The sequence below is a fragment of the Rhynchophorus ferrugineus genome, unplaced genomic scaffold (assembly GCF_030347505.1).
Source record: "Rhynchophorus ferrugineus isolate W39M unplaced genomic scaffold, kcgeb_rfMv2 rfM4, whole genome shotgun sequence".
Taxonomy (NCBI): Eukaryota; Metazoa; Arthropoda; class Insecta; order Coleoptera; family Curculionidae; genus Rhynchophorus; species Rhynchophorus ferrugineus.
The window spans coordinates 33,955,236-33,981,574 of NW_027472583.1; the positions used below are offsets into that span (position 1 = coordinate 33,955,236).

Below are 26,339 nucleotides of genomic sequence, written 5' to 3' on the forward strand. Positions count from 1 at the left end.
TTTGCAGTTGATCACATAGCAGTTTCGAAACGTTTGAAGGATATTGGGATAGTGAATTGATTTTTTTTTAATTTACTGATGCTATAGATAGCCAATGTTTTGTTCAGGAAGTAATACAGCTACTGGACAACACGCAGGAAACCAGAGGATTGAAGCGAACCAAACCACACGAACTTGTTTAGTGTAAAGTGTATTCTTAACATTATCTTAAGAATTTTAGTTTTATTTTAATTTGGGAAATACATGTGATGTAGTGAGAGGTATATTAATACAAGTACAACAGAACAGTAGTAATACATTAATTTGTGAATTAAGATTGGACTAAGCATATTTAATGTAAGGTGTAATTAATTTAAAAAAAGCTTTGTTGAGTTTGACAATTTCGGGTACAGGATATCGATAATTGCATGGATACAAATACCTGCATGGATATGAAATACCACATGGCGATTATGTCCACATGATAATATGGCGATTATGTCCAATAACTTATATTAAAGGTTTAATTATTTCCTCACAAAACCAACATAAGATGCATCAAAGCTGCAATACTTTCAAATAAAATGAATCAGAATGACTTTTAGTAGAAAAAACATATCACTTATACGAATGGCAGATTATTTTGCTTCAATACCAATAGGCAATCAATGGTAATCGATTACAACCTAATATTTTGAAATATTTGATACAAGGTATGACTTATGAAGTCCTCTAACTACTTTGAACAAGATAAAAGAAGTAAGTAGCAATACTATTGGTCTGTATCGTTTAAAAGTGCTCGATATATATAATAATAATGTAACAGTTGAAAACAAATGTTACGTAAAAATTTCTTCATGAAAAAGAAAATTAAACATACTGTACATTACTAGGGTTATTAGGAAACGATTTTTAACCACCAATAATCAACTCTCGGTAGTTGGTAAACCAAACATTTTAATTAACCTGTCGCCGATCATTTCTGAACGGGCGCATGCTCAGTAAACGTTTTCGATCAGGTCGGCCGTTCAAAATCAAAGCAATCGAACAGATGCTTTCGCTTCAATCTTTATTAATACGAATTGCTCAACTTCCTCAGCGCGAATCGACGGCGTTTTCGTTCACAACATTTCCCACGATCTCCATACCTCGTTTATTTTTTGTCTAGTTTGTTTATTTATTGCTCGCGCACTGTCGAAATATGTTTCTTTTTTTTTTCGAAAATCTCTTATTCGCCATTAATTGTCTAGGTAATTTAAACTTTCGGTAATTAAGATGAATTATTTGTTTGTTGCGGTAAATCAGAACTTTACGGCGATAAGTTATGAACTGAATACAACTTTTACAGGAAATAAACTCGCATTAGATTTAGGCAATCGATATCGAAAATATTTAGAACATTTTTCAAATCACCTTAAGAGATACTTCGTTTATATATCAATGCCCCGATATATTAAAATCAAATAAAACAAAACTGTATTCTGATGTTAATATCACGTATAATAATGATAATCATGTCAAGTCCATGTATAATTCATCCAGATCCAATATCAGCCACAAGAAATCTCCAGCTTCATCTAAACAACGTCAAATTGTGGTTGAAAACATGGCGTATCATAGGAAATGAGACAAAATCTACCCATGTGACATTCACCGTTTGTAGAAGAACTTGTCAGTAAACATGAATAATTATGAACTCCCGCAAGCAGACAATGTTATATATCTGGGAATGTATTTTGATCGACGTTTAACATGGAAAAAACATACAGTGACAAAATATATGTCAAATGTATTAGCTGATAGGGTGTAAATCTAAATTATCCTTAGATAACAAGCTTTTGGTGTATAAATCAATACTTGGGCCCATTTGGACCTATGGTACTGAAATATGGGGTATTACTAGCAAATCTAATACAGCTATCCTTCAGAGGTTCCAGAATAAAGTGTTGAGCGTCATAGTCGATGTCCCATATTACGTCTCCAATAAACTAATTCAGCGCAATATCCCCTTAGAACCCATAGCGAGTGTGATCCGAAGTGTTAGTGCAAAGTACTCTGAAAGACCAAATGCACTCGCCAAACAGTTAAATGTGCGCGATGACAGTGAATTGCGTAAGGCTCAAACGCAAACCACCATATGAACTCATTAATAAACACATAGAGTGAGATATAATAATCTCACTTTATGAGAATAAGTTAAGTTAGTAAGTCAGACTAATATTTGGAATAAGTTAGGATAAATTTTAGAATAAGTTAGAATAGTATCTAGTATAAGATATAGATAAAAAGTTTATACAGCAGATCACTTACTGAACAGATCTTCTACATGTCATTATAGTTATATTGTATAATGGAAATCATAAAATAATACTTATTGCCCACGGGTAGATGGATGAAGTTCAAAGAGATTAATAAAAAAATGTATAATTCAGTTACTTTAGTCACCGAGTACTGTTGGAGACCAAATATATGCCACTTTAAATTGTCATTTTTTTGCTAAAGAACTCACTAGTGAATCTGGAATATAGAAAGATGAGAAATTGGAAGCAAAAACTGCAAGAAACAACCAAGACAAATGACTGAGAATAAATGTATGTATTTAAGCTGAGTCAGTCAAAAACGGTCATTATTCAAGTTAAAAGGTAAGAAAGTACAGAAAATGAAATCCCATCCAACTCACATTATTCATCATATGTGGTTTCCTATGATATTCACCAATCTAATCAATGTTACATAGTTTGGATGTGCAGTGTGAGAAACGAAAATACAAATGTTCTGGTTGTGAGAAAACCCTGTTATCACAGCAAAACAATATTCAGTCACAGTTGGATATAGCTAGAATAATACAAATATATTGACAATTATCACAGAGAATCGGTGGTAAATTGTTTTGATTCACCAAAGTACTGGATTGGATTTAACTCATAGAATGTCGTTATATATATTTATAATCACATCGATATCCTTTTCCATATTCCTTTATGCATTTATCAGTTCAAGCTGATCAAAGTATTGATCTAGATGACCCTAAAAAGGCTAATACCAAACCACAGTATTCATTCACTATTTAAGTTTAAACTCAATCATTTAATTAATCATCGGCGAATAACAAGTGTCACATACTGAAAGAAAAAGTGATTTTGCAAAAAACAGACCATCTAATAATTTTCCGATAATTAACTATTTTTCTAGTTCAAACGTTTAAAAATTATTTGGTGGTAAAAGAGGTAGAAGCGCTAGTCTAGATTAGTCATGTAACAATTAATGATTGGTGAACATAGTGGAAGAATTTTAAGAATATTGACAGAGGATTATCAAGCAAAATATTCAGTTTTAAATTGAGGCTAATTCTATACTGACCACTTAGTTTCATTTAATGTATTCGGTTTAGTATTTTCGTCAGTATTTTATTTATGTTGTCTGCAACGAATTATATGAAAAAGTGAGCTAGAAAAGAAAAGGCTCTTAAAAAAGCAAGAATTATTCAAGTCCTTTGAAACGGCAACATTTACTAAGTTATAATAGCGACCATGATTGATACTGGAGAAAAGATTGGTCATAAACTTGGAAATTTGTTAAAGCCCTATACCGAGGCTAAAACCTCAATAAACAGTCGAAGCTATCATAAAAAAATGTACAAAAATAGTAACACATTCTCATTCAAGTTTCATTCAAAAAAGATTACTTAAGAGTGTGCTATTTTATATTTTATAGGTAATGAAAATGGCATAACAAATATAATTTTATTTCATTCGAAAATTCGAAATATTGGTATAAATTTGCGGATGCTCATGTCAAGAAATGAGAGCGAATATTCGTAGTGAATACGAATGATCTTTATATTTATGGTATTGTTTTATATAAGTAAATGTTTTTGTTAATGTTTCTAAAAATTAGTGTTCACTTGTTTTATATATAATAACGAAAATCCAAATTAATTAAACTGCTATTAATTAAACATGTCCAAGAAGGTACTTAAAATCATTACACGAACTCAGAATTCACACTAGCACTTAATAAGTAAACACATACTTTAACTAAATCCAATTTGAATATAAATTAAATCTCACAACACGCATCAGTTGTGTGTATGTACGATTTGTTTATTATTTAAAATTTAACTAGTTTCCTCGTTCGATTTTCCCACAGAATTTTCTTCCAGTCATTTTCAATATAGTGATACAAAAACGTTTTTTCACATAAACCATATTCAAAATTGTGTATATAGTGCACATATACAATAAACAGAGTTTTTACGGTGTTTTGAATGGGTATACTTACAAGCGATTTCCTGTTTGTGTTGGAAGAATATGGGTTTGGTTATGGAAACTTTTTTTAATAGAATTTTCCTTAGTGTTGTTATTAATTTCATTAAAAAATGCAAAATGTCTTCAATGCATTAATAAATAACGAATTTTCAACCAGAAAAATCTGAACAGTTAATGTTAATGAACAAATTGTCCCTTAATATCAACTGTTCAACTATTATTGGAAAGTTAGCGTGGAGAAGCAAACGTAAATCAATAGGACGAACTATCAAAAAGAGTGCTATAGATTTTTACTGTTGAATGTGATATATAATACAAATTGGAATAAAATAGTTTTCCTTCTTAAGCTCAGTGTCAGCTCAGCTCAGTGTCTTGAGCATTTTGGTTAATGTCATAGAAAAAAGAGGATACATTATTCCCCAAAATTTTCGGATTTGGCGTATAAAGAGAGTGCGCCTACATAGAATGAATCATAGAAAAGAATAAACTATAACAAACTATATTGTCTTCCTTTTCCAACGGCGGTCTATTATTTTCGAGTCGATCGTTACGGTCGATATCAAAACAACAAATAAATCTAGACTATTTAGATTTTGTGTTACATTAATAATTCTATACTAATAATAATTAAATTGTTGTGTTATTCTTGGTGGTTTAACATACATTGCTTTTAAAATATGAAAGAACAAGGGTAAGTGCAGAATATAAGTTATAAAATAAAAAGGTATTTTGGGTGCCAAATTTATAACACATCATTTTCAACGATCTGGAATAGGTATCAACATATGCCAAAATTTAATGATAACAAGAACAGAGTAGAAAATGATTCTTGTTGTGTTGGAAGTAGTCCGAGTCATTAATGGGGTTTGTCCATTATGAATAGTAACAAAAACTGTAGTAAATTAATTGTTCAAATATGTAAATTTATTTAAATATGCTGTTTTTATAAAAATAGAAAGGCATATAAAAAGTCTTTTTATTATTTCATTTTATTCAATAATTTTTCAAATAAAACATGTTATTTCAAAAAATGTTCAAACTTTATCTCTCTCCTTATATATAGTTTCAACATTAAATCAATTATTTATCATATATGTGTATTTTTATTTATAAAAAATAATGATAATGTGTAATATGGCGTATTTATAAAAATAGAATAGTTGGACATATGTTAATTATATTTTTGTTATTTCATTTTATTCAATACTTTTTTAAAATGAAATGTGTTATTTCCAAAATTTTAGCATTTTTATTTGCCTGCTTATATATTCGACATTAAATCCAATAATCACGATAAAACATAAGTAAATAAAGCTGTATGTACGCATGCGCCAAACTCGGATTATTCTCTGAATTAAAATTAAATAGAGCCAATATGGGCATGCCCCAAATTGGGGGATATTGGGGAATAATGTATCCTAGAAAAAAGACGAAGGAGAAAATAATTAAATGGCAGTTATGATCTAACTATTATGGTCGAAAACGATGATATGACAAATATATGTTGTGATTTTCCCTTATTCACAGATTACAGTCAGAAAGAATGGAAAGAATAATACATTTTTAAAAATTTGAAAAATATTATTATGGTTTAAGCAAATGCAGATCACTGTTCGGCAGGTACTGAGCAAAACATCGACAATCTATACCACCACGCATTATAAAAAATATAAACAAATAAAATTAAAAACAATAAAATTCTTCAAAAATCTAATGATCTTAATCAAATCACAAAGAACATCCAAAATTGTTGGTGTAATATAGAAACAACGATATTAATTTTTAACTAGCGTCTTATTTCATCAAAATGACAAGCACACCAAATATTTACTTATATAATTGGGGAAAATAATTATATATTTTACACTTGGTATTTTGACATTATCTTTTCGAACAACCATAATTTATTGAAAGATATGCCTGCTAGCTTATTTTGTGTATTGTTTAGCAAAATGCACATATTCATCTGGAAGATATTTCTTTAATCATTGTTTAAGATTAAATATATATGTGCATGAGTAACCCGTAAATATATCAAAAGTAATATAACTATAACAATATTTGGATTTTACTATTTTAAAAACATTCAGACATTATCTTTTCAAATAGCCATAATTTATTGAAAAAAAATTGTTTTATTTTTATATGCTGCGTCACTAAAACCGCTGAATCTCCGAAAATAATATAAATTTTAAAAAATCCTCTTACGGGTATATTCTTAAGCTTTGAAAATGTTAAAAATGGATATGAAATAATCGATTCTTTAAATTTCTAGACTAAAATACCTCCTTAATATATAATATAAAGGTATAAGAAGTTCAGAACTGGCAATTCCGGATGTCTTTGTTTGATTATCTTCTAACATAAACTAGGATGACTTCAAAACATCTAAAGGAATATAATCTTAACACAAACTATACTATCCAGTGAGAATCACCTCGTTCATTTTAGTTCAGATTTATTTTAGTAGCATTTTATTAGTCTGAGGCGAAAGACCAATATAATTTTCTTTCAATATACACCAACCTATTGAAAAACAGCTTTGAGAGATATATAAGGCGATTTTTCCCAAAAAGCTTGCGGTAATCGAGTCGCCTGATTCATCCATCGTACCACGAGCGCACGAAACAAGTTCTAGAGACCGAAAATTGCCGTACCACAAACGCCATTAAGCGACCTGAGAATTCTTCATTTTTATGACCAGGCCAGTGTAAATAACCTGTAGATATTCGACAACTGTTTCCTCGTATTTGACCTTAAGGAATGCCAAAATTAAAACGTTCCCATTGTTTATGTAATATACTATTATATTTGGTATATTAAATATTAGCTAAACTTTATCATGTACTAGTTTATCGCTGTGAATACTTGTTTATAATTATAAACACAGTGACTACGAGGGATGTGTGATATGTATAAAATAAAACGCCATTATTGCCTTGAGCTGGCACTTTTAGAAAATCTAACTTTTTAAAATTGCCAATATGCCCTCATCATATTGTTATAGAGCGGTTTAATAAAGGAGCCATTTAAACACATCAACTTTTATGACCTTACAACAATGAACAGAATTTTCAAGCAGTGATTAACATATTGTTTTTGACGGGAAGAACAAATGATTGAATTAAAAAGGAACTCCGTGAAGAGTATGAGAATTACATTCAAACATCATATTATGATTTTTAATGAAAATGGTCTTCCAACACTTACTTTCGAGAAAAACGCAAGTTTTGTTTTCTGATACTGCGGTTCAGATTCCGCGAAAATATGAAAAAAAAATCGTTTTTTATTTCAATTTCTATACTCCTAATAGTTAATGACGAAAGTAGATAAGAAAAAGTTAAACGGAAAATTAATCTTTGCTATTTTCCAAAAACTAATTTAACTAGATATTAATAAACGGATGATACACAATTATATTTCAAATTGAAACCATACATATTGTACAAGAAACAATATATCTAACAACATCTGCAGATAAGAAACCTATTGAATAGCAAAGCACTTTCAAACATTGACAACAATATCACGCCATTATTGTTATTCAGAGAAAATTATAAAGAAAAAATTATATACTTGAACTCCAGCCAAATAAAGAGTGACATTTTCACCGGGTCGAAAAAAAGGAACCCACCAGACCGTCATTCTTTATTTTTTTAGCGTCACGATTTGTATTTTTCTACAAAACGCAAAGATTCTTAACGACATCAGAGTCGAAACTTTGACCTTTCAGTAAAAAAAAAATTACCAAAAGATTCTTCGACACCATTTTAAGGTACAACGACACACGTAGTGGTAATTAAATGCTAGTTAACAGGTGAAATGTTATATAAGGCTTCAGATTAAATATTTTTATTGGTATTAGAAACTATGGATATAGGAAGAAATGAAAAAAACTTACGCGTAACTTCCGTGAGTGTTATGGCACTTGCCATATCTGCATGGATTGCTCTTACACTCGTCCTGATCTTCCATGCAGCTGGCTCCGGTAAATCCAGGCGCGCATTTACAGTGGTACGAATCGCCTACGCTGATACATTCTGCTCCGTTCCTACAGGGCATCGACGCGCAATGATCCTGCTTCTTACAATCTTCACCTAAAATTGAAAAAAAAAACAGAGTTATTAAAGAACAAATGTACAGGGTACAAAACCAATGTAGTCTACAATTAATTAATGAAACATATTATCACGTTTTTGAAAACGTAGTCTTAATTACGGATATATCCATTTGACTAATTATTTTCGACATTCATGTTGCTGTCTACTGACTGTACCAGCTGACGAAGATATTTGACGATATTGTAGTAGTCCTTAAATAAAGATTAAACAAATATTTTTGGTTGCCTCTATGGGGAGGGAGCATTATCACTTGGTATATGATGGTGTAGCAGTATGTTAGTGTTATAATGCGTTAATGCCATTAATGAATTTCATTAAAGATGTTAAATTATCCATTTGTGGTAATTTGACTAGTAATAAGAATGAAATTCGCCAAATCATAACGGGATATTCTCCACACTTAGATTGTAGGTACACATAAATTTGGCGTTCCTTCCATATAAAACAATTTGATCGATCATTCAAGTGGTCAGGTATTAAGATTGGGTTATTATTTATTTCGTAGCTTATTGTTGATTATTCGCTTATTATTCTTCGTTGATTTCATTATAAAACCAAAATTGCATAATTTCTAAAATAAAATTGAATTCATAGAAATTTTAATAAAATACAATGTAAACAACGTGGATAGAAATGTAACTCAAACGAATAATGCACTCTTGAATTGTTAGTAAACATTTTCAAGTGCCGAGAAAACAGCTGTTGACATTATCGAAGATAATAAATTGCAAAACCATTGGCCGAAAACCCAGCTCAAACTTTCAAAGAATTTTCACAAAGCTTATTAGTCTATTCCCCGACGTTTATTATCGCATGTAAAAGATTCAAAAGGAAAGGAAAACTGAAAGGGTTCGATACCTAGCTTTTATTGCTTAAAACGCATAAAAAGAGGGTTTCTGTGGTGTATTGTGAATAGCGATTAAAAGTCCATGCGTCTGATCTCATTTATAAAAGTCATGGATTACTACAAGAGAGATCCATCAAAATGGAATTTATTGCCACAAAGTATTGAGATGCATATAATTGGATCAGTAAGGTGTAGGCTGCTAATACTGAATTAAACTGATTTGGAAATATTAAATGACAATGTTGCTAAAATATAGACACAAAACAGCACAAAAACGTCACGTCGTATATGTCACTATTAAAATGTGCCTTTAAATTATAGAAGTAAATCAATTAACATCACAAAAATTTGATGAATCAAATTGATGACAAATTTGATTCTGAACTGGGAGAAATGGTATCATCTGACATGGTTGACAATAACTTATATTTTAAGGGAAAAGGTAACTTATTTTACGGATATTAAGGCAATAAAGAGCAACATATGTATTTATTATATCAAATACAGTTTGTCCAATGACAAGACATAACTGAATATCTTCAGCAATTTAAATCAACATCAAACCAAAAAATACAACCCAGAGACCTTCTCTGATAATTCCAAGACGATTTAATTAAAATTTTAATGCGGATTGCTCTCCATCTCATTCATTACAATAAAAAACTCAAATTTTATTCTACTTCCTTATTGGTAATTTCGCAGCAGTTAATTTCAACAGGTCCCCCATCTAAACCAGATGCCCGGGACTGTTTTTGCGATCCACTATTACAACAAAAATGAAAACCGGCCAGTTTAGTATCTTAATAGCATATTTAATGTAATTTAAACGAGGAGCCTTCCATTTCCCGATTACTGTCAATGATCCCCGCGATGCCCGGCGTAATCTCTGCATCTCGTTCAAAATTATCAATAGCAGAAGATGTCTTAATAATAGTAATGATGATATCCGAAACTGTTCTTGTTTAATTTCAAACATGATTAAAAACAGATGGATCATGAGAACGTTTGATAACACATTTTCATTAAATAGTCTTTGACTTATTTAGTTTTTTTAGTAGATATTAACTACTCCATAAATAAACCATACAACAAGGCTCCAAATACTCCAATCACAATAGTCCCTAGAAAACTTTTTTGACGGGCAACGAATCAAACCCCGATATTGAAACGATTCGAAATATTTAGTCAATTCGTGTGGTAGCCATGTTTTCTCCTTTTGTATTTTTCAGAGTTCATGTAAATGTCTGAAAATAGTTGATTAATCAACTGCTAATCTATTTGGAAGAGAATTTGCATTGGGTGTAGGTTTTGAAATTTATTATCTTTTTTGGTCCTCCAGGTATTTCTTTATGTTGACATCAAAATAATCACTTTTATATCGCTGAAACCAGAATCCACAATTGCGATATGACGGAGTAGTACCGCAAATATCTTTAACAAAAAAACTTTAAAAAAGGTAATGAAAAGGAATTGAATTGAAAAGGAATAACCCAATAATACTAAAGCATCATCAGTAAGTTGACTAGAATGAGATCTGATTTGAGTAAATCTATCTGTGTTATTAATATACACCATTTATCATTGATGATAATATTTCAAGGGTATTTAATTATTAATGTTCTATTCTTTCTTGTCTCATAACATCATAAAAAGGATGTAACTATTATTGCATCGCAAAAGTTACCAGACACGTTGAAGATGGTGAATACTTATCAAATATTAAAAAGTTTATTAGAACCAAAATTATCAGAGGAATTATTGTCCATAGAGGCTATATTTTATAATTTTAATTCGTTAATAGGTAGTAGGTAGAATAGAAGTAAGATTAGTTAACGGATGAAAAAAACTATTTGATGGAATGAAACAATTTATTGATGAGTGAATTACACTAACATACTATATTTAATGTTTTTTTGTTTTTGTAAATTAATAAAAGAAAATCCATTTACTATAAACCATAAATATTATAAACTTTGATATGTCGATAAATAAAAATATACTTTGTGTTTTAGTCACTTTTCGTTTTATTGTTGTTAAAATTCGCCTAACTACTTACGAATTGCGCGATTATTGCGCCTTTTATAAAATATATTATTCATTAGTTACAATTATCACGGTAAAAGAAAAACCCCACTTTCTTGAAAATACGTCAACTCAAATAAGACAAGCTTATTTAATGCCATAAATATGCAGTAGCAGTAATAACTAATCATAAACTAGGCGATATGATCAAGCAATTCACGCAAATGGAAAATGTTTCTTTATTTTTCAGATAACTACTAATAATACGAAATGGTGATAAGGAACAATTGTTCAACAATTAAGCAGTTAATAAAATAATAAATTTTCTATTTAAAAAAATAGGTTAAATTATATATAGTTATATTATATAGTATATTTAATCATATCGGATACATTTGTGACCAACTTCATGTTGAAGCTTCACTGATTCACTAGGCTTCATTTTTCACTATAATTTCATCGTGTAAAGTGTGAACAAAACATTTTTTTAGTGCATTGAAAATGTCTGAATTTGTACTGAGCAAATCGCATTAGCGGGAAGTTTTACTTTTTTATTTCAATTTGAAGAAAAAGGCGACTGAAGGCCATCTAATGTCTTGTGATGCTTATGCCAACTATGCTCGATCGATTTCATCATTTGAATACTGATTTCGACGATTTAAAAGTAATGATTTTGGACAACGAAGAGTGCTTTAGACGGTCAAAAAAATTTGAAGGCATTCCTCGGTAATGATCGGTGTAAAACGCAAGGAGATTATGCAGATTTGTTGGAAGTAACACAAGAAACATTCCTCAGACGGAGAGACAGATTCAACATGTTGGAAATATCTTTAATCGCTTGAAGAACATGCGAGTGATCCAAAAAAATTTGATATTTTGTGGAGTATGAAATGAAGTCAAGAGGCATTGAAAAGCGCTTGATCCCATGTGAAATGCTGCTTCAGAGTAAAATCGGAAAGATTTTTTGCATCATATTGTTACTGGCGATGAAAAGTAGATCCATTACGATAACTCAAAGCGAAAAAATCATGGGGGCTACCTGATTATGCATCAGTATCAATGGTAAAGCCATAAAATGGTATATCTATAGCCCCAAGCTAATGCTCTGTATTTGATCGACCTACTAAAATCTAATTATCAATGGGGATCGCTATCGACTACAACTGATGAGTCGAAATGTTACAAAACGGTGATAATCTTAGTTGGAAACATTAAAAAGGAAAGTGTTACCTCTCCCGCCATATATTCCAGATCTTGTCCCTTCTGATTACTACTTGGGCCGACATACGACTCGCCTGAACAGCGCTTCACTTCTTATGAAGATACCAAAAAATAGATCTATTTGTTGATAGACAGAATACATCGTTCATTCGATATGGAATACTTAAATTACCTGAAATATGGGAAAAGTAGCGGCTATCGATGGCCAGTAATTCAAAATGAGGTTTTTTACTTATGAATGGTGAGAAGAAATACATTATTAACTAGTTGTAGCGACTCTGAGACGTGTCGAATTTTAGATCTTAAAATATTGGCTAACAAAATACCTAGAAAATATAATCCCAGATGTTGAACACGAGCACAGATGTTGAACAGCAGCAAGCCCAGTAAACGATAACAAAACCTGGGAACCCCGAGACGTTGATCTCGAATATCATTGAAGGGTATTTTGGGTCTGACCATCGTTCAGTTCAGACGTGCCATTATCGATAGCCCAAACGTCTCTTCAGGTAACACTGCACTGCTCTCCCTTTTTCTCTTTTATATTTTCTATGTTTAATATAACGTCAATAAATAGGGGTCACATCATATAACCATCATTGTTTTATTTTAGTCCGAGTCATATCCCCCAACAATGAAGAAATTAATATAAATAGGAAACACTAATATCAGTAATCTTAACAGAAATAACAATATAATATAAAATTGTAATAAAAAATCACTCAAGAATACTAATGCTACAAGTATTACTAATCAACGAAAAAACCTAAATATTGTTTAAACTTTAGTTTTTCCAGTTAAATTGAGTTGTTGTGAAGAGACAATAATAAATAATAAATTCCTATTTGTTGTCACTAACCTTGTTATTACATGCACAGATATTTTGAAATTAATATAAAATTAATTCCCCCATATAGAGGACTATGGGAAACTGGTTTAGATAAAAAATAATGTACAAATAACAATAAAATCTGAATCTCACTGAGAACTTAACATATTCTCACATTACCTCATCCTAACCTGAAAACTTACCGGTAAAACCAGGCGCGCACGCGCACTGATACGATTCCAGCGATATTAAGGTGCAGGTACCGCCGTTGTCGCACGGCCTCCGATCGCAGCTGTTCGCGATCGGGATCTCGCACAAGGACGCGCTAAAACCCAACGGACACCGGCATTCGAACCCCGGAATTCCGCCGGGACCCACCTTGACCTGACACGAGCCGCCGTTCTGGCACCGCGGACCCGGGCCTTTGCCCGTATGGCACGGATTGAGGTGCTGACAGTATTCGCCCACATATTTCGATGTACAACTGAAACAAAACAAAAGAAACAATCAAACTATCGTTCAATAACGATGCTATGATTTATAGGTGTCATAATAAAAACATAATTTTGACGCGTTCATAATAAATCGCATGTGTAGCGTATGCGTTGCTGTATATACGTTATATAAAAATGAATTGCTGTTCGTTAGTCTCACTAAAGCTCGAGAACGGCTGGACCGATTTGGCTTTGCAATATTTATACAAGGCCAGGGAAAGCTTATATGCTGAAAAGATATGCAATAATGGCGAGGAAAACAGTAAAACACCAATTTTGTTTTCCCATAAAAGTGTCACTGTCACAAATTGGCATTGTTCTTGGTTGTCAAATATTTAAGAGTGCATTCGAAAATGTATTTTAAGATTATTGTTATTATTTCGTTATTGATATTGGTCCAAGCTCATGCAATAATGATCATCATAGAGAATACTTCGAAAAACAATAAAGCCATCTGCCTTTTCATTCTTAGGCTTAAAATATAAGTAGCAACTGTATACCCCGTAAAACAAATGAAATATAACAAGTTCATAGTCTATTAATAATCAATACATTTCTCAAATAAAAGTTCATAATTCGTTTTAAATCAATTATCAGTTAATTCAATTATAACTTTAGATATCAATTATATTAAAAAATAAATAAACTAGGTTGTTCAAAAAACTCAACACGGAAATATCTCATTATATAATTTCTTTTTCCAGAAGGCCTCCATCTATATCAGCTATTACCTCTACATTTGATGATGAAAAGTGCTAGAAATACCAGAGAATTAAATTCACTGAACAGTTACTTTAATTCGCTGATTTTATCAAGAGATTTTCTGTGAAATACTTTTTTCATTGGTTTAAATTTTCATATAGGAGGAAACACATAAACAAAACTACTTTTACATATAAAAAGACACTAAATCTTGCCCCACACCACTAATTCTAAACTTTGATTTTTGAAAATTTTGATTCAAGGTTATGATGATATGTTCTTAATTGAAAACAAATTCGTTAAAATATCGTAAATTGTATGTAAAACAATTGTACAAAACAAAGTCACATTTCCCAACAAATTTCCATAGCCTACTATAATAAATTGAAGTAGCAATAACTCTCATTATCTAAAATAGTTGAAATAATAAATGTTCTTAGCTCACTATATATGATATTTCACTGAATCAGTAGTGTACCACTGATTAAAGGCCTGTTTGTTTTGGAGATGTTGAAATATGACGTGACCATCACATACACTCGATTACTTCTCCGTTACCCCCGGTTGGCGTTCGACCGGCCGGTACCGGCGACGCGGACCTCTTTCTGGCCCGAGAGATCGGCGAAGATTTATTGAATACGGCCGAACATCTGAATGATATTAATGGTGGATGAAATAATAGAATACCATATTAAAATAGAAGTCAAACTGTGAGCTACGCCCACGGCACGCTGCACTGTTACGTTTACTTTTTGTTGTACAATCTTCGTACTCTCGTTCCTCGTTCTCTATAGTCCGATGGGCGATCATCACCGTCTGCCTGGAGGTTTTCGGACTTTTTTGTACGTCATCATGGCGACTTTACGGGTGGTCGATGACGGGCGTAGATTTTTTGTCGTTTTATTCGTTTAAACTGTGACGATTCTACCTGTCAAAGCATACCAAAAGCTATTCGGGGGAACATATAAAAGGAGTTTACCAAAGCTATACCAGATAATATCTTTAACAAGTTAATATATCCCATCAATGTTTGTACAAAGTGCATCGAAAACAAATGGAATTGGTGCAATTATTATGGCTGTAGCTTTACTCTTGAACAATGCTACATGTAGAGCTGCGAAAAACACATGGCTTGCTTTAATTAAAATACAAATTTAAACAAAAACTATCTTGTATGTATATAAAATACGAAATAGAATACATGTTTAAGTCGTCAATCAGGTGTTAGGTTATGTAAATAGAGTAGAACTAGTTCAGTCTAGTCTATGAATCAGTAAAAGAAAAGTTTTCTCTCATGAACATTAAATCTTCAAATGAACTATCAAATAGCCTTTTGTTGGGGTATGAATAAAACCTACTAAAGAAAACAATATTTCTACAAGTCTGGATGAGCACAAACTTTTGTTTATTGTATGAACACAGTTCTTATATTTAGATAAAATTTAAGGATGACCAGCTTTTTACTTTTATCGTTTAGGAAACTAAGTAACATCATTTTTGATGTCTGTGGTTGATCACTAGCCCTGCTTATAAAAAAAAACAAAATCATCATCTGCTTTACTAGTACTGCTATTCTTGTTATTTCCAGGCATTATTTCATGTTTTGTTTTTGTAATTTGCCTCTAAGATATGAACATAAGATTTTATATTCTTTGGTTACTTACAATCGGTTAGGATGTTTTCTGACATCCAATGGGTTTTTAACTAGGTTGTATGCCGCCAATATGCCTCCATTAATATCAGATTACAGTTTAAACGTATCAAATCTTTTTTCTAAGCTATCTTTCAGTTGTGATGAGATAATAGTAAAATGTGTCCGATTGCAACCCTAGAACATCTCAACACTTATTTGATTCACGTCATCGCCACCGTCGTCCAGCATCGTAGACGTATATGTGGAGTGAATTTGATCATCCATCGTGATATTCATAGTAATAAATTTAATTAATACCTGACAATTTAACGTACAGTAAAGGTACACTGTAGCCAACTTTAAAGATTGACATGTTTAACGGTTGCCATTTTGCTTATTAAAGTCATCGAGCGTTATTTTACAGAATACACCCATTAACAATCTTATGCTAAATGCATTTGCGTTCAATTACAACTTACATTTTTAACAGAAATAACTGAATTACAAATACCAAATATATGTTTGTATTTGAATTGCGGAAATATAATCGATATATTACACATTAAGTTCGGTAATCGTATTATCTCTTATATTAGCGTCGGTTATTGTCACTCTTGATTAGACAATGCACTGAAATATCCATTCAGTTACCAGTCATAATCACCAATTATTACCAAACTAATCAGACCAGTCTTCATTGCGTACTTCATACAAAACAAAAATTACTATATATTATTATAAATTATATATTCAATTATAAGGAATTCGTAAAACAATTGAATAGTACATTGTTTATCAATTTATCGTAAAACAAAAATAATAAAAAAAGATAAAACAGTTTAAGATAATTGAAAGGATATTAAACACTACGTATATGTCAAATAGTTGTTTCACATAAGATCATAATAATATTTTCTGAATTTTTATCGATACAAATCGCAAAAACCGAATCCGGACAATCGAGCATCGCTCTCGTGATGGGAATCAAATCGCTATAACTATCCCGGCCATCTGCGATATGACGGCAAGTGGGCGGAGCTTGAACGATTCTTCCTTTAGCAGCGATCGGCGATGATCACTATCAAACCATTAGCGATAATCCGTCTCAAATGTCACGGCGTTAGATGGTGTATGGGGTTGGAGTATTAACTAGATCAAACGTGGTTCGTATAAAGGGCACTGAAGATGAGTTTTTTACAGATGAAAATGTTATGTCCGTTGTCCTCGCTGTGTTAAATATCAAAAATACTGCGATATATTTCTTATTTTAAAATATTTTCATTTCATTTGTTAATGCTTGTTTAAATATTTAACTATCCATATATTTCTGTATCTATTTATTAGGCCTAAACATGGATTTTTTCATTAGAAGATTTATTTTGAAAAATCGGTACAATATACAAAATAATGTCCATCGATTGCCGCTAGTTTTCCCATATTACAGACAATATATGGATTCTACGTCAAAAGAACGATGTATCTTTTAAGGTTACCCACGAATCGACAAACTTTTTAGACAGCTCAGAACTCATATGTGAGAACAAATAGTAATCAGAAGGAGCCATGTCATTTTAATGTTTCAAAGTGTATTTTCAATGATCTTGTAAAATGTAGTGGTCGAGAGATGTCATGCTGAAGAATAATTTCCATATATAATAATATAATATGCATATAAGCATACATACATAGAGCATTAGCTCGGAGGTATACAGGCATTTTTCGTTGATGTTGACATGATTGGCCATTTTTCATCTCCAGTAACAATACGATGCAAAAAACCTTTTACACATAACTAATCGCTTTTCAATGTATCTTGGCTTCAATTCATACGGTATAAAATATCCAGGCTTTTCGATCATTCCCATGTTCTTCAAACGATTGGAAATGGTTTCTTGTGTTACTCTCAACAATTCCACATATCCTTCTTGCTCTTTACACGGAACATTCGAAATCACAACTTTTAAAACGTCGAAACCACTATTTACAATTTCAGATTGATGAAGAATGGTTTCTACAAGCTTCACACACAATTCAATGACCTTCAGCCGTTTTTTTCTTCAAGTTGAGGTGAAAAGTAAAAATTCGCGCACATTCGATTTATTCGGTAAAAATTCAGACATTTTCAACGCACTGAAATTTTTTATGCGATTTAATACATAGTAAAGTCACCTGTGAAAATCCTTTAAAATTAACTGATAAGCCTAGTATATTGAGTATTAAATCATAAAAAATCTAATAGATAGCTTTATTGCTGCCTGGAAAAGTTTTGACGACTCTTAGGAAGCCTTTCAGAAGAAGACACAAATATTTTCAAAATTTTATATTTTATATTTTATTTATATATATTCCTATAGTTAATAAATTAGTAGAACAGATGTCTGTTGTGAAGATTTATAATAACTAGCGACACCAGATGACTTGAAAAGAGAAAATAACGAGTGAGAGTGATCCTAACCTCAAAATGGTAAGAACACCCATTTATTCGCTAAGTGGCCATTGTCGCTTTCGTTTACCGTCAAAAACGAATAACAAAAGATAGTAATTTTTGGTTTTATATATAAGTTATATTGACATATTTTCACGTAACATCGAATTACCCATCCTTCTTAATTAATTAATTAACTTGATTAGTGACAGATCATTAAAAATGAATCATCAATTAATGTAACAGATATAAACCTTAATGGGGTAATGAATATGGGGGATTAATTAGCCGGTATAATATTAATAAGATGAAAAGGATTTAATTTAAACTAACTTGTCCTGACTCTGTTCACATGGGTATGAATAATTCACGAATTTTTTAAACTTATTTATTAATTATCAAATTAAGCGTAATACGTTCGAGATATTAAGGTGATTGTATTTTTAATAGGGACCCCTGGGATTATCGTAAATAAGATAATATAGGAACTAGAATTACTTTCTGCTCAAGGTGAGGCTCTAAGGTTTGAACGCTTAATTCTGCGGTAAAATATGCTATTTAGACAATTGTAATTATGACAGCAATCGGCAATATTTCACATTTACATCAAATTTTATAATTTATCTACAAAAAGATAATCAAAAATACAGCAATCGGCATAAAAAAAACATCAATTTGAGCGAATACGTCAGTATTTAATGACAGATGCTATAGGGATGTCGAAAACGACAAAAATATCTTATAAAATTATAATCGCGACAACAAAAAAATGTCCTTAGTCTGGGAAGTATATCAGTTTGTTGAAAAAATAGCGTTTATATGACATTATCGATAATCATTAAAAAATAGATATATTTTATCAATTTTATAGATTTGTATTGATTTTGCCACCCTGCTCTGTGCGACTCTGTGACATATGTTTATACATAATGTTAATTTGTTTATACATAATCACGCACCCCTTATATACCTTTCATAATTCATGATTTCATGAAAACCTTTATTTCCTGCAAATTTATAGAATTGTTGTTCAATATTCATTATCCCAATTATTACTTAGGAAAATTAAAAGGTTAATAAGAGGATCACTCAAATCTGCTAAAGTTGCCTTTTATTTTAATAGAATAAACTGAGGTGGTCTGTAAATGAACAAAATAATGGATATAAACGACCAAGAATTTCGCCATAAATACTGAATTGATTAAATTATTTAGATAATGTCTATGTTCAGGTGATTACTAGCCTAAGTATTAGCTACTAATAGTTTTCAGGTTCATTTTATACAATTAAAAATAGCAGTAGTTTATAATACAGAGTAAAAATATATACTATTGGATTCAGCTCGCGAGCGAGCTCCTTCTGCCTCAAATCGACAAATATTCAACAAATCAAAAATATTGAAATAAACTATATCTCAATAAGATAGGTGGCACAAATCACACAACCTGTGAAATAATTTGTGAGACATTTCCTGGTAGTGCACCCTCTGGTTTCGTTTCTAATTGATCCCTAGATATGAACTAACATCAGTAGATTTTTAACATGACCATCGTGACGTGTATTGAACGATAAACTTGCAAAATGTTAAATTCAAACAAAAACTGCGTCTATAAAGGTAACTTGGCCGGTGTTCTATTCCGTACATAATCGTATCCTGTGTACTACTATGAATTTTCTTTGTTTTGGATTACTTTGAGTTAAATTTAGATGTTGATAAAGACTCCGTTAGATGAACTATGTTACGTAAAAACATTTGGTCCCTCAAATTATAAACATTTAAAATAGCATTGGATAATTGATGATTGAAATAAAGAACGAAACGAAAGAGCTAGAACTGACATGACACCAATTCCTAAAATATTGTTCATTTTACATTGTATTCAAATATATACATAAAAACTGTACGTAATATTGTAGATTGTTCACAACAAAGCCAAAACCAATCAATTAAAGTTCAAATTGCTTCTGCAAACACTATTCGCCATATTCAGTTTTATTCGATTATTTCCTTCCCAAAGTTGAAGCCATTTGGTGGTAAGAGAGTTGTTAATAATGAAAAAATACTATAGGGTTTGGGTACATAGAGACAAAAAATATGTTATAAAATATATTAATAAATATATATTGCATAATTCTTTACATTTTTCTTAATTTTTATACCGTTCTCTTCCTCTTTTTTCTTTAATTTATTTATAATGATATTGATAAAATGCATTCTTTGATCTATTTTTTCTTTTTTATAATTTCCATTTAAATCTAAACTGTTAATCCCTAATATAAGTTTTTTGAAATTATTTATAACTATAAAAGTTTAAACTTTTTTTCACAAAAAACATTGCTATGTGGCAACTAAAAGAAGTAATAATAAGAGAAGATGCAATGTAACAACAATACTACCACCACACGATATAAAATATCTCCCACACTAATTACGGCACAGGTAAAAGTGGAATTATGAGCATGGTAATTGGTCTATTCTGCAGCTTATTAAAATTAATTACGTTACAATAAATAATGGTCCAGTAATAGAAAAAAATCGCGGTTCTTTTTCACACACAAGAGCCAGCTGAAATAATTCTCAAACAGCGCCCATTTTTGTTATTAACCAATTCGACGTACTTTCACCATCTATTTAGTTTTTTTTTTAATTCGACATCAAGATACAAATTTACATATCAATTATTTGTTTTAAAATTCCCATCTAGCATGAAATATAACAAAATGACGAGAACCAGGGAGTATAACTAACGTTTGATGTTTTGAGACAAAGAAAACGATCGTTCTCTATATGGGCATCGGTGCCGATATAAACAAAACACGACGACAATCGGTAGAATCAGAAAAAAACTGTCATATTATACCGGTACCGAGCTGGAACCAGAGGAACAGGACATCGTATTGAATATTAAAAGAAAAACGTGGCCTGCGTGGGCAACCGCGTAAATACAACGACCAAATCCTAACTGTGCATATAAAGCATAAAAGAATGCTAAGCAGTGGTCGCTTTAAAATTCGTAGAACGAAAATAGAAGTCGAATTGAAAAGAAACATCAGAAAAAAATCATAAATCGTTAACTTATACACACTCTAACACTATAAACTCTATGGTACACAACAGTATTTATGTACATATAGAAACAATAACAATCGCTAAGATACATTAATAATATACGTCTATTTAAGTTAATAAAGTATAATTTTTAATAGCCTATAACTAGTAATTATCGACAATTACACAAAACAGTACAAACACTAACAAATATCAATTATTACTTGCAACTATTTATTTAATTAACAACTCTAACTCTATGCACTCTACGGCTTATGATTTCTTACATTAGTTTTTATGTATCTATTTTTATCAACCGACCTAGACTCACTGATCGTAATTTCCAATATTGACTTTAATACATAGTACTTCAAAATATTAGAATATAGAAACTCTATAAACTCAGTTTTAAAGGTTATGATTAACATAAGAATTTGCATTTTTTTCCTTCGATATTGTCTTCAGTTGACCAGCGCTCGCGCAAGATATGTCAGTCTTTACGGTTCGACATTATCGGATATTTTCGAGAACTCATTGGTATTCATCGAGAACCGATTTGGATGAAGCTCCTTTCAGACCTATCGCCTGGCCTGGTCAACATCTGTGGTCGGTAGGTTTGTATATCATACAATACATAGAAAGTTAGAGTACAAAATTAATAGGACCATTATTAGAATTAACTGATATTCCATCTGAAGATATTATTTCAAAACAAATGACTAGTAACTTACAAATACAAGAATTAAATTCTTAAGATGTTAAGGGGTAGAAATAGATTAATAAAACATAGTAAATAATATGACAATGAAATAATATCTAAAAGTTAACAAATGCTTATAACCAATGAAAATAAAAAGACAAGTATTTACAACTACAAATTACAAAGCTGAATATAAAATATATTGGGGGCAGAAGAGTGCTCAGAGGCCAGCGTATCACCAGCCATTAATATAATGACAGAACAGAAACAACCTCTATAGGAACACTTAAACAGACATTGGTAATTTAAGGATATCCGCATTCTCCCAATAATATCAACAATAAGATTAATTTCCAAGAAACTGCTGACGAATATTGGCAAAATGAGTCTACATGAATTCGCCGGAGCTTGTATAGCCCGAAAATTCTTATCGAGTTCGGAATCAACAGCAGGGAGTAGAAAACCTAAAGAAGCTCGTCAGAGCTTAATCCTTTTGACTTTTATAATATCTGGGATATCAATGTTCCACTTTGAGGGAGTGAGAATTCCTTTTGGCTAAGTCTAAAATATTTACAAAACTATTTATAGATCAACTGAAAAATTAGCAATAATAACAATAGCAACATGTATTAGAAACTGTTTGTTTTATAGGGCTAACGACAAAAGCCAAATTCAAACGTATTAAAATATAAAATATCATACCAAAATAATAGAGGCAAATAAGACAATAAGAAGACAAAACGGTAAACAAATGCGGAAAATTCGAGCTATAGCGAACATCTCAGAAAGAATTATAGAAAGAAAAAAAGGAATTCGCCAAATAAGTGTATTTCAATCTATTATACACACTATCCTTCTAATATGGTAAAATCAGAAGTTGTTATTGTGTAATTCTGTATTATTGTAAATAGAATAAAAATATATTTAAAACTTATACCACTAAAGGTCGCGTGAGATAATAACAAAAGAAGTTATAGCAGTGGTTCAGATAGAAGGAAACTCGCCTGAAAGCAGTTTGGAAGAACTTTGTTGCGTTGATATTTCCTACTAATAGGTTTTGAAGCATTTATTACATACATTTTATCGTACTTGTCCGTTCTTACCCCATTTACTAATTATAGTATGTATATAGTACCTTTATAAGTTGCAGAAAACATTTACACAGTTATCTATTTACTATGATTTCATTATTTTAGAATAACACGTATTTTGAATGCAATAAAGCTAAAGGCCACGTGAGAAGTTATAAATCAGTTTTCAATTAAAAAAATTAGGCAAGAAATACGTCTTCAAGCAACCAATTTATTACGCAAATTTTACCACTTTTTTTCCCCTCTCCTCATTCAATTTTAGGTATAACATAACCAATATAGACCATTTAATTTAGGAAATACATAATGATGTATTTATCCAATAGTCTCTTTGTATATTGATGCAATTACAACTGAACAATAGTAATAAATTAAATTTATAAACTAATATTAAGCGTTAAAAACGTAATTAATTAAAAAAAGAAGACTCCCTTCATTTTAAGAAAATTAAGACATGTTAAAACAAAACCCCTCTCTCTATTGTCTTACGTAAAAAAGGAACAGCCTTTTTCAGAGCACAACCTAAGCACTTACTTATAATAAACTCTTGGATTGTCATAAAAGATAATATTAAAGATAGGTTATTGAAAGTAAGGGTCCATCTAAAACTAACTTTCTGACTGAAGTTTTAATCTTGACTAAAAGCACTTTTAATACGTATAGTAACAAGACTGACTTTGAAAACATGCAGTTTTTGTTGTTATAGTTAGGAATCTAGCGCCCGCCATATATTCCAGATCTAGATAATGCAAAAACTACATTTTGCACATACGAAATCGGCATAAATCATGGGCAAATCGACCATTGGACGTCCGTGGCTGCCTTAGAGAGAAAGCCTGAATCGATAGCAGTCATCATTCGGTTCGTTTTTTACATTGCCTGATTCGTTTTTAATGATACGTCCTGTCCATAAATGACGCTCGGCGGTTTTTTCCACGTCATACTTTCTGTTCGATGCGTTTTTTCCGCTCTTCGTTCCTGACCGAACCGCAGACCGTACCAACGAAAAGAAGAAAAAAACGACAACCAACAACACTGGCCAAGAAGAAGAAAAAGACGAGCAAGTACGTGAAAATATGGTCCGGTTCGGATAGATCGAATATCTCGTTGGTAAGGTGATACTTTCTGAAGGCAGCTGCTTCGTTATTATTCAATGAAGCATCATAACGTGTATACCCGTTGATAGAAGAGTATTCGTCAAACTTATAAAAAAGGATTTTTTGAAGCATCAGAAATGTTTAACAGACAATCAAAATAGTAAAAATGACATCATTTAATGTCTGACAAATACAGTTTTGCTAAATTCGACATACATTGAAGCCCAATAGTCAATATCAATATAATTGTCTCTATGTATATATTAGGTGTACAAATAAATTACCGTTGTTAAAAATAACCTCCATTTTGAGATTTGCACCAAATAAACATCAATTGCGGGCAACTTTTATTTAATTTCTTAAGATAAGTGCGTGGTTTCAAAGGTTAAGAACGGTGAAGTAAATGTTGAAGTCAAAAACATAGTAAAAGGTGGAAAATATCAACGTGGAACTGGCAACTCAAACCGAACAAAATAATCATAGCAGATCACTATAAATGACAATTAGACAGACATTGAACAAAAACGTCACTGAAGTAAAAATTCGATCAAATAATTCCACAACATGAGAAAGGTCGGTCACATCTTATAAAACTGGTGAAAAGATACAATAAAAAAACCCTAGTTCATCCATTATTTATATTTACCAGATATAGCCCTCTTTGATTACTGTTTGTTTTATAATGTTTGATATATTCACACAACATGAAGATATTAAATAGCCTCAAAAGGTGAATCACCCTTCCGCTTTAGTGTACACATGCGAAAATGGCGAACACTCATTTGTAGTCACAATGTACAAAATTAAAACTACTTGTAATCGAAACATTAAAGGTTAACCTATAAACTATATATATATATATATATATATATATATATATATATATAGCTATATGTATCACTTACTCAATATCTACAGATTCAATATTGAGTTGATTGGTTTATTTCAAATATCAATTTGGTTTCCCTACTTTTATAACATTATAAGACTTAGATACAAAATAAGGTAAAACCGAGAACTTTTCAGTCGATGTGTTGTACATATAAAATTTACATAAGACTTTTCTAATAGTGTTTGAAGATTACAACAATATCCACAATCATGGATAATTCAAGAAATGTATTGAAAGAATGGTAAATAATATTAACAACCCAAGGATTATTTCCATGTCTAAGATGGATTTCTTTAAATATACAAAACAAAATTAAGACATTCGTTTAGCATTTGATATCAAAAGAATCTTTATTTTTCTTCCTGGACTAATGACCCTTTTTTGGTCTTCAGTATAATAAACCTAAAGAAATATCGATACTTTCTTAACTTCCGACACAACTCATCCTAAAGCGCACCATTAGTTTGTTATAAAAGTATGTAAATAATCACGTGTGTATAACAAAAACAACTACTGCCTTTGATAACATGACAACAAACAAAATAATCGATTAACGGTTCTAATGAGTGTTCTAGATAGAAACGCAAATAAACAAACACAATGAGGTTAAATTAGAATGAAATGTGACTTAATATTAGTATAATTAGTACTGAAGTGTACATATAAAATAAAATCAAGAATAATGTTCATGTAGTAGAATAATAGTGTCGGAATACCAGTAATTACTTCATACGATTGAACTGATTCAACTAACTCCGTCTACTTCATTCACCAGATATTGTCCTTTTTCCTTAATGACTCATTACGTCTGTTTTTATTAATATAGTAAAAAAATGAAAATGGAAAGTTACAAAAGAGGTGTAATTTTTTCAGGTTCATGAAGGGAAAAAAGTATGTTCAGTTATATTCTTAGATGTAGCACAAGCCTTTGATAAGGTATGGAATTATTTATAAGCTACAGAAAATTAC

The 26,339-nt window shown here is 31.1% G+C and overlaps 2 protein-coding genes across 4 annotated transcripts in view; one reads left to right on the top strand and one right to left on the bottom strand.

Moving 5' to 3' along the window:
- CCDC151 (Coiled-coil domain containing protein 151) overlaps positions 1–26,339 on the top strand; it is a 170,421-nt gene that overhangs the window by 92,346 nt on the left and 51,736 nt on the right. The window lies entirely within an intron of this gene.
- Positions 1–26,339, bottom strand: part of N (neurogenic locus Notch protein) — a 153,945-nt gene that overhangs the window by 82,871 nt on the left and 44,735 nt on the right. For all 3 annotated transcript variants that reach the window (XM_076401969.1, XM_076401968.1, XM_076401967.1), the window contains exons 3-4: positions 13,491–13,771; positions 8,149–8,344 (exon numbers count right to left, since the gene is read on the bottom strand). In XM_076401969.1, the coding sequence (XP_076258084.1) occupies positions 8,149–8,344; positions 13,491–13,771 (477 nt within the window). The remainder of the gene's footprint in view (positions 1–8,148; positions 8,345–13,490; positions 13,772–26,339) is intronic.